Source organism: Cariama cristata, unplaced genomic scaffold (genome assembly GCF_000690535.1).
Source record: "Cariama cristata isolate BGI_N322 unplaced genomic scaffold, ASM69053v1 scaffold23867, whole genome shotgun sequence".
NCBI lineage: Eukaryota > Metazoa > Chordata > Aves > Cariamiformes > Cariamidae > Cariama > Cariama cristata.
In genome coordinates, this window is record NW_009627420.1 from 9,197 (window position 1) to 23,225 (window position 14,029).

General features: G+C 33.7%; 1 protein-coding gene across 1 annotated transcript; it reads left to right on the forward strand.

Annotated features, from left to right (window-relative positions):
• The first annotated feature begins 472 nt into the window (after window positions 1-472).
• On the forward strand, window positions 473-13,629 carry COPS2 (COP9 signalosome subunit 2). Its single transcript, XM_009704444.1, has 12 exons — window positions 473-580; window positions 1,577-1,654; window positions 2,252-2,377; window positions 3,767-3,856; window positions 3,975-4,052; window positions 4,904-5,078; window positions 6,154-6,332; window positions 6,459-6,511; window positions 8,840-8,937; window positions 10,779-10,861; window positions 11,906-11,964; window positions 12,756-13,629. Exons 2-12 carry the CDS (start codon window positions 1,631-1,633, stop codon window positions 12,898-12,900), a joined length of 1,110 nt encoding a protein of 369 aa, XP_009702746.1. The 5' UTR covers window positions 473-580; window positions 1,577-1,630; the 3' UTR covers window positions 12,901-13,629.
• Window positions 13,630-14,029: the final 400 nt, after the last annotated feature.

Sequence of the window (14,029 nt, forward strand, 5' to 3'; positions counted from 1 at the left end):
GCCAGAGTCTTTTCTGTGGATAGCAAAGGTCGTATAATAGCATGCCTTTTAGAAGACTAGTGACCAGCCTGTTCTTTCCCTCATGCAGAAATGACATATGCTATTAGGCATCTGTCCTTAAACACCAAAAAAGGCAGAATTTTAATAATACAGTCTGTACTTGTCATAAAGGCGAAGTTGGTAGAGCTGTGAGTTCATTGGTCCGGAAAGAAATCTGTTGACAGACAAGTGTTGGTGAATGGTGAGCCTGGCCTAGTAATGGGAGAGAGATTAAATAATTGTAAGAGTCTATACCTGTTACATGTTCTAAAACTGAAGATTTTATGTTAATATACAAGCGTTCTGTGTCTGTTTGAACAATATGTTATATATTTTATCCATTTTCAGTAGAATATTATATGTTCTGAACCTTTTGTTTTTTCGCTGATTTTTATTTGTGTTTTTTCTTTTTTTCCTTAAAATGTAGGAATATTCTGAGGACAGCAATTCTGAACCAAATGTGGATCTGGAAAATCAATACTACAATTCCAAAGCTTTGAAGGAAGATGATCCCAAAGCGGCATTAAGCAGTTTTCAGAAGGTTTTCTGCTTTGTATTTTATCTCTTATTTTTATATTAATTCACATTTAAAAATATTTACTTACCGTTTGAGTTATTTTCTGGAATTTTAAGAATAATGTTTATATTTTAATTTACTAATATGCTAAGTTTGTCAATCGCAGAACTGAGTTTTTAATCTTCAGGATTTACTAAGTTAATTAAACAGTCCTAAGTGAGTTTTCATGTGTCAACTATAGAAGCCAGCTCCATGCGTTTTTTAAAATGAAATGGTGTTTTCCCCAGTGTCTTATGTAATGTATTATATTTGGTTTGCTATCCAATTCCAAAGCTTTAAATGTATAAATATCAAGTGACACAGAGTTTCTTTGCTTCATGTCAGTTTTAAATTTTTAATGTTTGTACACTGCCACCAGAAAGCAACATGTTAGATGTAACTTTTTAAAGAAAAAATAGATTGTTACATCTCTTGGCTTATTTATAGTGTATAACAGTACAACATGACTTGTAAAAATTTTATAAAGGTTTTTTTTTTACAAAACATTTCCTTAACTGTGTTAAATTAAAGCCTAAAGGCCTTTCTGATATGTGAAGAAACTATAGTAATTCAGAAGTGTAAATTTTTGACTAATCCAGTCAAGGGGTAGGTTGAGTCAGTTTTGTAGGGGGTGTTTGTTGCAACTTCTTTGTGCATATGTATTTATGGCGTGGCATTAAAGTTTAGTGTTTGGTGTTAGACAACAACAAAAAAAAAACCCTATAAATAACAATTCACCCTCCTACATCAACTAAGTTGTAAAAGCTAGTAAGATACATGCCCCTCACTAACTTTCTCAGTAATATCAGCGAAGAGTAAAATTGAAGAACAGGGCAGAGCGAAACACTACTTTGTAAGGAACAAAGGGGCGGGGGGGGGAAGGCTTGTACAGGATATGTACATTTTAAACAAGATGCAAATCAACTGAAGTTTGAATAAAACTTATTTATAAATATTGTCTAAAAAATTTTTCTATTTCAGGTTTTGGAGCTCGAAGGTGAAAAAGGAGAATGGGGATTCAAAGCTCTGAAACAGATGATTAAAATAAACTTTAAATTGGTAGGAATTACAGCTGTCACTTGAGAGTAAATAGCATAAATATCTATTTGATCCAGAGATCTTAAGTTATTATTCTAATTTACGTTTATGACAACTAAATCTGCCAGAACTTGTCTTTTCTGGCCTTTAATGGCTACTGCAGACATGGTAGGGAAGTTACGTGGTGGTTGCAAGTCAAAGGCAAAATGGATGCAAAATAGCTGCTGTAATCAGCTGATACTCTCTGAAAGTTTGAGGCTCAGTCCTTGCTATCCTGAGATATCATACCATTGAAGCCAGTTTCTACCTATGTGTACTTCACCAGGACAAAACAGTGAAAAATGTATATGCTACATATGCAACCATTCCAAATAGTTGTATAGCCAGTTCTTGTTTTCTTCATTGAGATAAATATTTCAGATGTCTATTCCATGCAGTCTTGCTGAAGTTATTCCTGATTCTGCTGCTTATGAATAAAGTGGTGATGTAAAAATTCCTAATAGCAACCACTACTGCATAGTCTTTCTGTTATGCTTTCTTTTCTGTATGTGTATTTGCAAGATATAACTCAGTTTTTAGTCATAAAAACAAAAATTATAATTTTGTTTTTTCTTTTAGACTAACTTTCCTGAAATGATGAACAGATATAAACAGCTATTGACCTACATACGGAGTGCAGTTACAAGGAACTACTCTGAAAAATCCATCAATTCTATTCTTGATTATATCTCTACTTCCAAGCAGGTTAGATCATCAGTTCTTTCATCTTTGTGGTTTTCCTTTTTGCATTTTTAACTATGGACTTTTTTGTGTATAGTAGTCTGTTGATTTTGGGTTTTTTGATCTTAATAGAGAACATTTGCAGTATTAATTTGCTGTCGTATGTTAAAATATATTTCCCACATTTAATAGATTCTATCAACACAGATACCTTTTCATAAATTTGTCTTTTTTTGGCCATATTTACCTGGGATTTGTATGCTAATAAGTAAAGTAAATACTTTTTTTTTTTAGCTTAGTAGCTACACACTATAGTGCCTTCTCAAATATAATTTGTCGTTAAATAATACTTTTTTTAACTTTGGGGTAGAGGGGAACCTTTGAAAAACTTTGCAATGAAGTATTGGTGTTAAATACTGGCTGTCTTTGAGCGTACTGTACAAGCCAGGTGCATGTTCATAGATACACTGCCCAGCTCCTTTTCTTTTGTGGTGCTGTAGAAGCTTTACAGAGAGTAGAAAGCTCCCCTAACTGACTACTGGAAGTAGCACCTGCATATCGAGGATCACTGATCTTTAGTAATGATTCCTCTGTCATTATCACAATCCTTCCTGTCCTGCCACTTATAGGAAACAAAAATTTAATAGTTGAATGATGGTTTACTCTTAAGGTCTTAGACTGTACCTTGTTGGCAGAGGTCGGTGAGTTTCATCTAAATGCAGTTGGAGGCAGAGCTGGAGGGACAATCTGGAAATCTTAACTTGATGTACAGCCACAGATCTGTTATCGCCAAAAGAACAATGACCATAAACAATACTAATGCATTCTCTGTAGACCCTTTGTTAAAGGTCACACTCACCACTTTGATTTCCATTTTGGATGCTGTATTTTCAGGTTTTATGCAAAGAAATGGTTTAATGTGCTCGAGAGCTTTCTCTCATGCCGTGTTGGTAGTGTAAAAGGAGAAAGCACCTTTTCCTTTGACCATTTCTCTCTTTTTGTAAATTGTGTTTTCTTTTTGATACATAAATTATTTTTGTTTCTCTCCTTTTAAGTAGGAACAATGTTGCCTGTGTTTGTCTTTTGTTTTGTTACACAACATAAGAATTTTATTACTTGGTTATATAAGATGGGCTTGTATAAGGTGGCTTTCATTTTTCACTAGCATGATAGATGGCTGCAAATCTTAAATGTGAATACTTTTTGGTTATTGCTTTTCTTATATGAAATAGATAGTGAACTTAGTTTTGTTACTTTAGAAGCTCTTTACAATTTAAAAGCAGACGTTCAGTAGACACAGATACCTTTCTTACTTTGAAGTTCAAGCATGCACGTTTAGTTTGTTCAGATTGACTTTATTAACAGGTACAAATTTGCTGTTTACAATTATAGAATTCTGATTTTTTATGTCAGATGGATTTGCTTCAGGAATTCTATGAAACAACACTTGAAGCTCTGAAAGATGCTAAGAATGATAGATTGTGGTTTAAGACAAACACAAAGGTAAAATATATAACATACTGTTTTTTGCTTTTGTTTGTGACACCTTCAACTAACTCTTACAAATTATAATTGTGAAATCTTAATAGACCTTAGTACTTCAACTTTTTTTTCATTACAGCTTGGCAAATTATATTTAGAACGAGAAGAATATGGAAAGTTACAGAAGATTTTGCGTCAGCTGCATCAGTCATGCCAGGTACCTTTATATTCTAAATCACTGTAGCTTAGTAAACAACATTGATTTTTTTTTTTTTTTTTTTTACATCTGTTGTTGGCCTTTGAGGCATGTTGCTGAGCTTTAATACAGAGGGAAGAAATACCGTGCCTGCTTTAATTTGTTTTCTGTTTGATAACATGAACAAAAACCGATGTGTTTTATTCCTTGCTTAAAGATGATTTAAAAAAAAATATTCACAACTGCTGATTAAGTTTCCTTTTAGTCAGATGCCAGGATGAGAAGTACGCATGAGTAATCTATAATGCACATTTATTTTAAAATATAGTGAAGATTCCAAGTGAGCTTTACTCAAGTACAGTTGTTACTTTCCCATTTGGAAGGGGAAAATAAAAATTAGCCGTGCAGCCTGCTGTGCTTGTTTGTGTCCCCTTTTCTTCTTCCAGCATGGAAAATGGGTTACAAATATCTGGGAAATGGTTCTGTTACAGGCAGCAGAAGAGTCATATGTATTATATACACACACACAGAGATATATGTATGTATGTATGTGTGCCAGTCATTGCATTTATATACTGAGAGTGTGGTTTAAGGAAAGTGGAAAAGAATAAAGGTCAAAGTTCTGAGGAAAACATTTAATTTATCTAAAAAGTCAGTATTTTTGTTTAAGAGCTTCAAAACTTGGCCTGTGATGGGTTCTTTGAGTATTATGTTTTGTGATAATAGTACATAAAAATTCTAAAGTTTTAGGAATATCCTTATTTCTGACAGGAAATTACTGAGAGTGTTTGGTAATCGGTTTTTTACTAGTATAAAACTGAAATCACTGTTCTCTTAAAATTTCACAGTATTTATTACTTAATCTATCCTAGACTGATGATGGGGAAGATGACCTAAAAAAAGGTACTCAACTATTGGAAATCTATGCTTTGGAAATTCAAATGTATACAGCACAGAAAAATAACAAAAAACTTAAAGCACTATATGAACAGTCATTGCACATCAAGTCAGCCATTCCTCATCCGCTGATCATGGGAGTTATCAGAGGCAAGTTCATCTTGAATTTTTTATTTAACTTCTGTTGCATGGATTAGTTTTATGGATATCTGATAATTAATGTTTTTTTCCAGTTCCAACAATAAAGACAGAGGATGCTGTAGATTCAGAAACAGGCAAACCGTATGTGAATAATGGACTACAAATGCAGTGGCTACAGTCTCACCGTTCAATGTTTGCCTCCTAGGACTTCAGCTCTGCTATTCTGGTGCCTAAGTACCAGATGCCCTGGTCAGAAGGGCAGGACAGTTGGCTACATATAGTGTAGGACAGAAGCAGTAGAAGAACAGGAGGAAGACTTGAGCTGTTTGACACCATGGCAGGCAACAAAGGATAAATGCAAAGGCATTTGCAAAGGATAGAAACAAAGGCTTGACAAGACTGCTGGTGGAAGGGACTGCTATTTCTGCAATGCCCTTTTGTAAATTTGCGCTTGATGTCTCACCTCACTAAAATTCATCAGGAACTGAAGGCCTTTAAGATGTGTTTGAAATTATGATTTATTATCCATAGTGATGTTTATAGCGGAAACATGCCATGTGTCTTAAAAAAACTTTCTCCAGGATACTGTTGTGCCTTCCCTCTTCCCCTGTTGTAGACACTTGTGCAGGCAATCAGGCAGCAGTGGGCACTTCAGAAATAAAAGGAGATACAGAATATTTCTTAATTTTCCTGTGTGATTTTGCTCAACAGATTGGGAAAATTCCATAAATATAGGAAGTCCATTGCCTTTGAAATGGAGATAAATTGCATTTCAGTTTTTACAGTATTTTAACATAAAGTTCAAATAATTATAGGCTGTGAGGATTAGTGTTCTTCTAGATTTATGGTGTGGGTTGGGTTTTGTTTTTTCTTCTTTGGAATGGGTTTGTTCAAATGGCAGTGCTGTATGTGAGGGCCCTAATGCCTTTTTTTTTCCCCCCCTAGTGATTTCAGAGAATGAAAAGCCTCCTGAAAATATTTCAGTAATCTATTTAGAAATAGCGTGGAACTTCTGAGTACAATTATTGTAGTCAGCAACAAGCACGCAGTGTTCCTTTTCTCTTCATCTGTGTTTTCTTTTCAGAATGTGGAGGCAAAATGCACTTAAGAGAAGGAGAGTTTGAAAAGGCACATACTGATTTTTTTGAAGCATTCAAGAATTATGATGAATCAGGGAGCCCCAGAAGAACCACTTGCTTAAAATACTTGGTCTTAGCAAACATGCTTATGAAATCTGGAATAAATCCATTTGACTCTCAGGAGGTATTTTTTTTTCCTTCCCCCTGCCCCCCCCCCTTTCTGAATTTATAGGGAAATTACCCAAAAGATGAAAATGGAAAAAAATATTTAAGATCTAAACATGCATATTGTGCTTTCTGTTCTGCATAGGCCAAACCATACAAAAATGATCCAGAGATTCTAGCAATGACGAATTTAGTAAGGTAAGATCTTAATTTTTCTGGAGAAGAGAACAAAAAATAAAAATATGTAATGTCCACACCAGAAATGGAATATCTTTGGAGATGGCTTTTCTCTGCATGGCAACTGTGTTAGCCATGAAATAACTGTTTCATAAGTATTGGGCAAATATTTGTAGACTGTTTGTTTTTTCTTAAGAAAAAAGACGTTATTTACTATGGCATACCAAAGTATCTATACTATACCAGATAGGGGCACAGAAACATGCTGTTATCTTCTACTATGCTGAATTTCTTACACAGTGGCAAAAAACTGATTTCTTCCCTTAAACACATTTGTCCCACCTTGTACTGCAACTGGTCTTTAGGGTTTGACTGATTATAGATGAGAAGCTGAGGTGATAGCCATCTCATACCAAAGCCAATAGAATAATTGGATCCATGGATATGTCACGATTACTAAAGGAGTTTCATAATTTAGGAATACAAAACTGAACTCTCGAGTGATCTCCCCTATCCTTCAAACATATATGAAAATCAAGACTTCATTACCTCTTAGAGGCAACGGTGATGTGAGAACTTTCAGTGATTAAGATCATCAGGCAAAATAAATTGAACAAGGCAGTTTTTGTATACTGTGCTTTGAAGCTAACCTGTTCCATCCACTCTATTCTGCTTTTGCTTTATCAAGTGAAAAAAAAAAAAAGAACAATGCATGGGAAAACTTTTCCCACCTTTTCATTACATAAGAAGTAATGCCTGCTCACATTTTGAATTACACAATTCATCTCATGTTGCAAGAAACCTTGCTCTGATACTGCTACAGTGCTGTACTATTGTATGCTTACAAATTGTTTCTGAAAGTGAGGATGTTCATTTGTTACCGACATAATGATGAGTGAGTTGGCAGTTTATTAATGGACTATTTCCAATAATTCCACTTCAGACATGTCTTTTCTACTTCACTGTCATAGTTCCATGTGAATTTGAGGCAGAAGGAATTCCAGATGGCCTTACCCAATCTGATTTTTATTCATACTCCTAATTTATATCTTTTATCTTGACATTTGAGTATAACTGCTTCTTTAAAATTAATATGCAATTAAAGCAGTGTAGATAAGAAATAACCAAAAGATAAAATCAATTGCAAAGATTACAATTATGTTTTTAATTCTTCCTATACTCTACATTGGGAACTTGAATGTTTTACATATGATAAAAAGAGACTTCTGGAATAAACAATAAAATATACTTAACTGAAATTTCTTTTAATTATGATGTAAAATGGACTGTTTTCATGTGGTACAGTCCATTCCACTCATGTAACTCAATTTATGAACTCAAGTTCCACCTTAAATGTAACAGGTCTTTTTCTTGCCCATTTTACTGATAATAAAGGATGACTTTTTTTTACCAGTTTGAAAACAATTTGAAAATGTACAGAGACTATGAAGGAAAAATAGATGTTTTTAAAATGTTTGATGTTAGTATTAAAGAGAAGTTGAAAGTATGTATCGAACACTATGTTCTTCAGGTTAAATATTGATAGCCTGTAGCTTAATATAACTAAATTACTGTGTAAGTTTGATTAGTAGGTAGTCCCTATTACTGCTAACTGTTGTTGTAAGAAAAAATGATAGATTTGAATTGTAAAACCATTATATTTCAAGAAAAAGGTCTTGTTTCAGTGGTTACAGCTCTTACCTTTAAATGATACTGTGGTGCCACTACTGAATAATAGGTGTCTAAACCCACCTTCTCTTTGTAATTCTTTCTCAGATAACAAGAATTACTAGTTAAACGGTGTATATATACAAAAATAAGCTATAAATAAAAACCTAAAAAATAATGTTATGCCAGAATTGCTGATGGTTAATCCTGGAACTCAGGATTCCTTCCATCTTCCAGTAGTTTTTAGAGTTCAGCTTAAGACAGACATTCTAGAAACAGCAACAGCCCTCTAGACTCTTTTTATCTCTTATTTGTTCCATAAAGTACAGCTTCATGAAGCCAAAATTCAAGTAATGATGCTTTTAAAAATTGGCTATTTTTAGGGTTTAGGCTTTTTTAAAGAATAACTTCTTAAAGTAGAAAGGTTTTGAAACCAGAGTGCACTTGTGGAATAACTAAATGTTCACACTAAACTTTTGTAAATGCTACTAAAATTGAAATAGGAGAAAGGTCATTTCTGTTGCATCTCATCTTGAAATAGTCTTTCCTTATAAAGGTTCTGAATGTAATTATTTGCCACCAACACTTAATATATATTTTTTTAGAAGATGTAGAACAGAGTCTTATGAGTCTGTTTAACTTTTAAAAATAATAATTCAGTCCCTTGTGTTTTTTCTGAAGTGCCTATCAGAATAACGACATCACTGAATTTGAGAAGATTCTGAAAACAAATCACAGCAACATCATGGATGATCCCTTCATAAGGGAGCACATTGAAGGTATTTTTGCAGGCTATTTTAATCCTTTTTGTTTTCAGTACTTGGTAAGCCTCTCTGTGCACTGACCCCACATCCCACCCCCAGTTTATTTTCCTTCTTGGCAGAATGAGAGTTCTTTATAATTACTTGTGGATGATTCCTTTCCTGTTTCCAAGTTCTTTAGAAGCTTGTCAAGGCCAACATGCATCGAGGCATGTAGCATGACTGCGAAGAATTGCAGGAATGATGGAGAAAGTTCTAGCAAGAGTGGATATTCTAAGATAGTATCTACAGTGATGTTAGGCACTGAATATTTTGAGTGATGGGGTTTTTTTCCATTGGAAGGATTAAATGAGTATAACCCTTACTTGTAAACGTTGTTTTTGTCAGTCTCAACAGTTAGACGTTTGCTAGTTTATAAGGTTAATCTTCTGCTTCAGATTAAAGACAAAATATGTAGACAATGTAATGAAGGTTGCATTAATAAATGTGTAGTAATAAATATGTAACAAGATACATAATTCTAATGTATATGTTGAAAACAATTTTTGGATTTATAGTACCTATACTTAATAAAACAGGGGAACACACTAACACATGCCTTTCCATTCCATTAACATGACAAAATAAAGTTACCCTCTGCATTTGTCACTTATCTGAGAATTTAAAAGTCTCTTCACTTGAATATAGTGTCCGGCTTTTCAGAACTACTGTTTTCATCAAGAGTAGGTCTTACTGTGGCATTGCAAGATCATTTAGCTGAATAGTTACGTGAAAGATAAGAGTTAAATCCAGAGACCTGGTTTTCTTACACTTCTTGTTTGTAAAAGAGAACATGGCAAACAGCAGGGGAAACTAAATATAACCCCTCTACTGCTATTCCATGTCGACTACTGGTAAGCTTCAAAGTCTTGTAGGGAGACTGTAAGATTAGAGAGGTGGATGCTCAAGGAAGAAAATATGACAGAACTGGAAAGTCAGAGGAGGAGGACAGTTGAATCAAAGGATTGAAGAGAATTTGAGTTTCACCCTTTATATGATAGTAGTGTGCTAGTGATACCCAGGGGAAAAAAAGACATTCTCATTTTTTTCACTCTGTAGTGATACAGAATGTATGTTCGTGGTTATAATGTTTACATACCCTGCCTTGTTGTTTTAATCTCCTCAGTTTTATTGAAATATGTAATCTGATCTTCAGTATTCTTTTCCATTATATAAACAGTCCTTGTGTAACTAGTCCTAAGGTACAAATGGATCTAGCTCTTTTTCTGTTAATTTATAATTGTAATTTATGCTTTCATTTTATCCAAATTTCCTTTAATAATGTAAAAATTTCTAAACTAATGGCTGCACTATCTTATCTAGACAAAATCAGCCACTTCATGCAGACTCTGTTTTATACTACTTCTTCAGTTCATCATAATTATACCATTAAGCCCTGATCTTTCAACTTAGAATGTGACTATTCCCCATGAAGTTAAATGCATGCAGACTTAAGTTTCAGAGCCTTAAGAATACCTCTTTTCGCTCTTGTACCAGGCAAGCATTCTAGCCATAAATTAGAGAGGCAGACATACCATGCAATAATCTGTATGATCTTTCCAGTTAGTTTGAATAATTTAAATTTTTACCAGGGAATATGTTGCTCTGTTTAAATGGTTTTCAATTATGTCAGTCCATCTTCAGAGTTACGTATTGGTTGGATCTGTGGAAGAAGAGGGTCCTTTTATTTTGCTGTGCTTCCCCACCTCACTGAATTACCACCTTAAAAGATCATGGTATTTAGGATGTCTTTCTATATGTATTGCATCTTTATTTCAGCAGTTTTGTTTTTACAGTATTTATTTTTTCTTCTCTTACAGAGCTTTTGCGAAACATAAGAACACAAGTGCTTATAAAATTAATTAAGCCTTACACAAGAATACATATTCCTTTTATTTCTAAGGTATGTGTCAGTGGAGCCTTGCATTTGCTTAAATAAATAATTAATTGTGAATAAAAGCTCTTAAATAAATACAGTGCTTCCAGAAATAGAACCTCTAAAGTATAATCTAAACCTTAAAGTAGTACTGATGCACTGCTGGCAGCTTTGCAGTGCAAAAATGTAAATTTCAAGTGTCATCCCAATGCTTTTTATAAATATGTACTATGATATGCTTCTAAAATATTCAATTACCATATTCTACTTGGTGTAGAAAAGCACTTTTCTGAAGAGAAATATAAAAAGTGAAATTTGTATAATTCAAAATGTAATTATGAACATAAATTTTATGAACATAAGAATCCAAATTTTAATTCCTTTTGTTCAAAAGATATCTTCAAATGTCTGTGTTGTATGAGTTACAGAACTGTGGTAAAGGAACAAACCAATTATTATACTAGAATCACTGATTTCATTTCCTAATCTAGAAAGAACAAAATCAAAACCCAATGACAATAGATTACTATTTCCATCTTCTCTGAGTCTGTGATTTTTCTTGCAAAAATTCACAGCATTCCAAAATATATCATTAAATATTAGATACCTATTTTTTTTTATGCTTAAATTCTCTTTAGAACTCCATATGCCTTTTTTTTTTTTTTAAGCTAGGCTTAACATTTGTAGAACTTGCTTGAGCCAGAAGATGCAATTAGCCCTCTAAATAGTTTGAGTACAGACTCATTCTTTTCTGATAATTACTGTCTTATTTTATTTCCTGGGGTTTTCTGTGGGATTTTGTTTTGTTTTCCAGTAAGTCAGCAAAGGAACTCATTTCTGGAGCTTCCAAAAATTTTGCTTCGGCCTTTTCTGGGAGGTTACTGATCTTTTGATCATTAGCCAAGTGTACTTTGAGTGGAGTTCTTTTGCTCGATAGATCATTATTGAATTGATACTTTTGAACAGTAAGGAACAGAAATGAAACCAAATTCTGAATATGAATATAAAGATTGGAAGGATTTAATGTTGCAAAACAGAGTAGCAGCTTAATGACCTTTCTTTTTCTTTTAGGAGTTAAACATAGATGTAGCTGATGTGGAAAGCTTGCTTGTGCAGTGCATATTGGATAAGTATGTACTTTATTCTTGATTACTGATCTTTGATTACTTTAAAATAATCAAAATATACAAGAAGCAACAAAACAATAATTCTGTGTATTATGACAATACTGGTTGATTCTAGAACCAAAAGGTAATGATGCTGACTTTGTTTGTATTTGCTTGGCTTATGAGCAGTAAAGTATATGTGTAAGACATGAGCCAAGAAAATTATACCGAGAGTTTGAGTGGCAAAATTTTACTTTAATTTTTAATTACATAATTGCTTGAATTATGATGAAACTATGAAAATTATTATTCTTACTAATTGCTGCTTATACCCATGTGTATTTTCGAGTACATTTTCAAGTTGAAAAATTAGTAGTCTGCACTCCTTGACTGGAAAAACTTAACTACAATTTGTAAAATCTTTTTTTGGAGGGTAACTTATTACATCTACTAGGAAAATATGATCCATACATGGGTTTATATTTTAATTTGTTTTTACATAAATCTTCATTTTTCATGATTCCTTGACATTAAAGAACTGTTTACCTCATATTGCTTCAGACTTTATATGTGGGTCACGGCTAGGCAGATAAAATACACATTGCCCAGTGAAGTAGTTCATTTAATTTCCAATCCTGATGACAACTAACTAGGCAGTACTACCCAGGACAATATATTACAAAAGTGCTGAGTTCTGAAATGGACTTTGTGTGTCTCCTGTATAAAAACACCTCTTATTTTAACCTCTGATTTATTGTTAGCTCCTATTTCCATGTGCATTAGCGATTTATAGTTATTTATTTATTTACTTCTAGCACTATACATGGCCGAATTGATCAAGTCAACCAGCTCCTGGAACTGGATCATCAGAAGAGAGGTGGTGCACGGTATACTGCATTAGATAAATGGACCAACCAACTAAATTCTCTCAACCAGGCTGTAGTCAGCAAGCTGGCCTAACAGAAAACAAGCTTTTACAAACGTACTTAAGGCAACAGTGCAGTGATGTAAACCTTAAAAGAACTGGGAATGGCAAAACTACTGTCGGTTGGTGTGCCCTGAAATTATTGGAGTTATGGCAGAAGTGCTTTTTTGATCAGCTGGTTTGTGTTTTGCTGCTGCATTTATCCCAAGAAAAAAACAGCTTTAATCTCCAGAAGAAAACCAAAATGCCACGGGATTTATGCTGTATTGACATCTTGCCCTAAAAACACAACATCCTAGTAATTTGTCAAAGGGCAATTAATGACCAGAGAGAAGATTTTTGTCATGATTTTAAATACACTGACACGTTACTGTTGGTTAAATTTAAACATGTTTTACCTGCAGAAATTCTCTCACAGAAATAACCTGCAATAACTTGAAAACCATACCCTTTTGAACACTTCCTTTTCTCATGTATAAATTGAAATGTTTGCTGCATTTTGCAAAATGTCAATTCTCCAAAAATGTGTCCGTATATTTCTGTACCTGCAGTGTAGTAAAGGTTTAGAAGAAACCCCATAATTATAGTGGCATACTGTCACTTAGGTTTCAAGCAGCAAAATAAACAGTGCAGTTCAGAAATTGTACAGTTTGTTTCTTGATGTGCTTTCATTACACTTGATTTTTACTTTTGTTATTTTTACAAGAAAATGGGTATGACTTCATCCTCACCTTACTTATGAAGGACAATATGGAGATTTTTAGGTCTAAACCTTGGTATGTGTGCTGTTGATTTTTTTTTTTTTTTTCCTTCCCTTGAAATAGTGAAACGTAAATACTAAAAGGTTTAATTTAACAGTTTTGCCAACTTTTATCTTGCAAGATACCAAACTATCACCAGTCCTGTCTAGTTGATGTTGGTGGGTATTTGGTATTTCTCAGGAATATGCTCGGTTTTTATTTTGGTACTTCAAGAATACAGGTTTGCCCAGCAGTACCCTGGGAATAGAAATGCAGACCCTGATTGTTACCTCTCTCTGCCTAATCTGTGGCCTTTTTGACTGAGTGTATCTAAAATGACACTGTGTGTATAGAGTGGGGACCAAGTACAGTGACCTCAGCAATAATGGAATCTGTTGTGTCTCAAATGTTTGATTGGATTGTA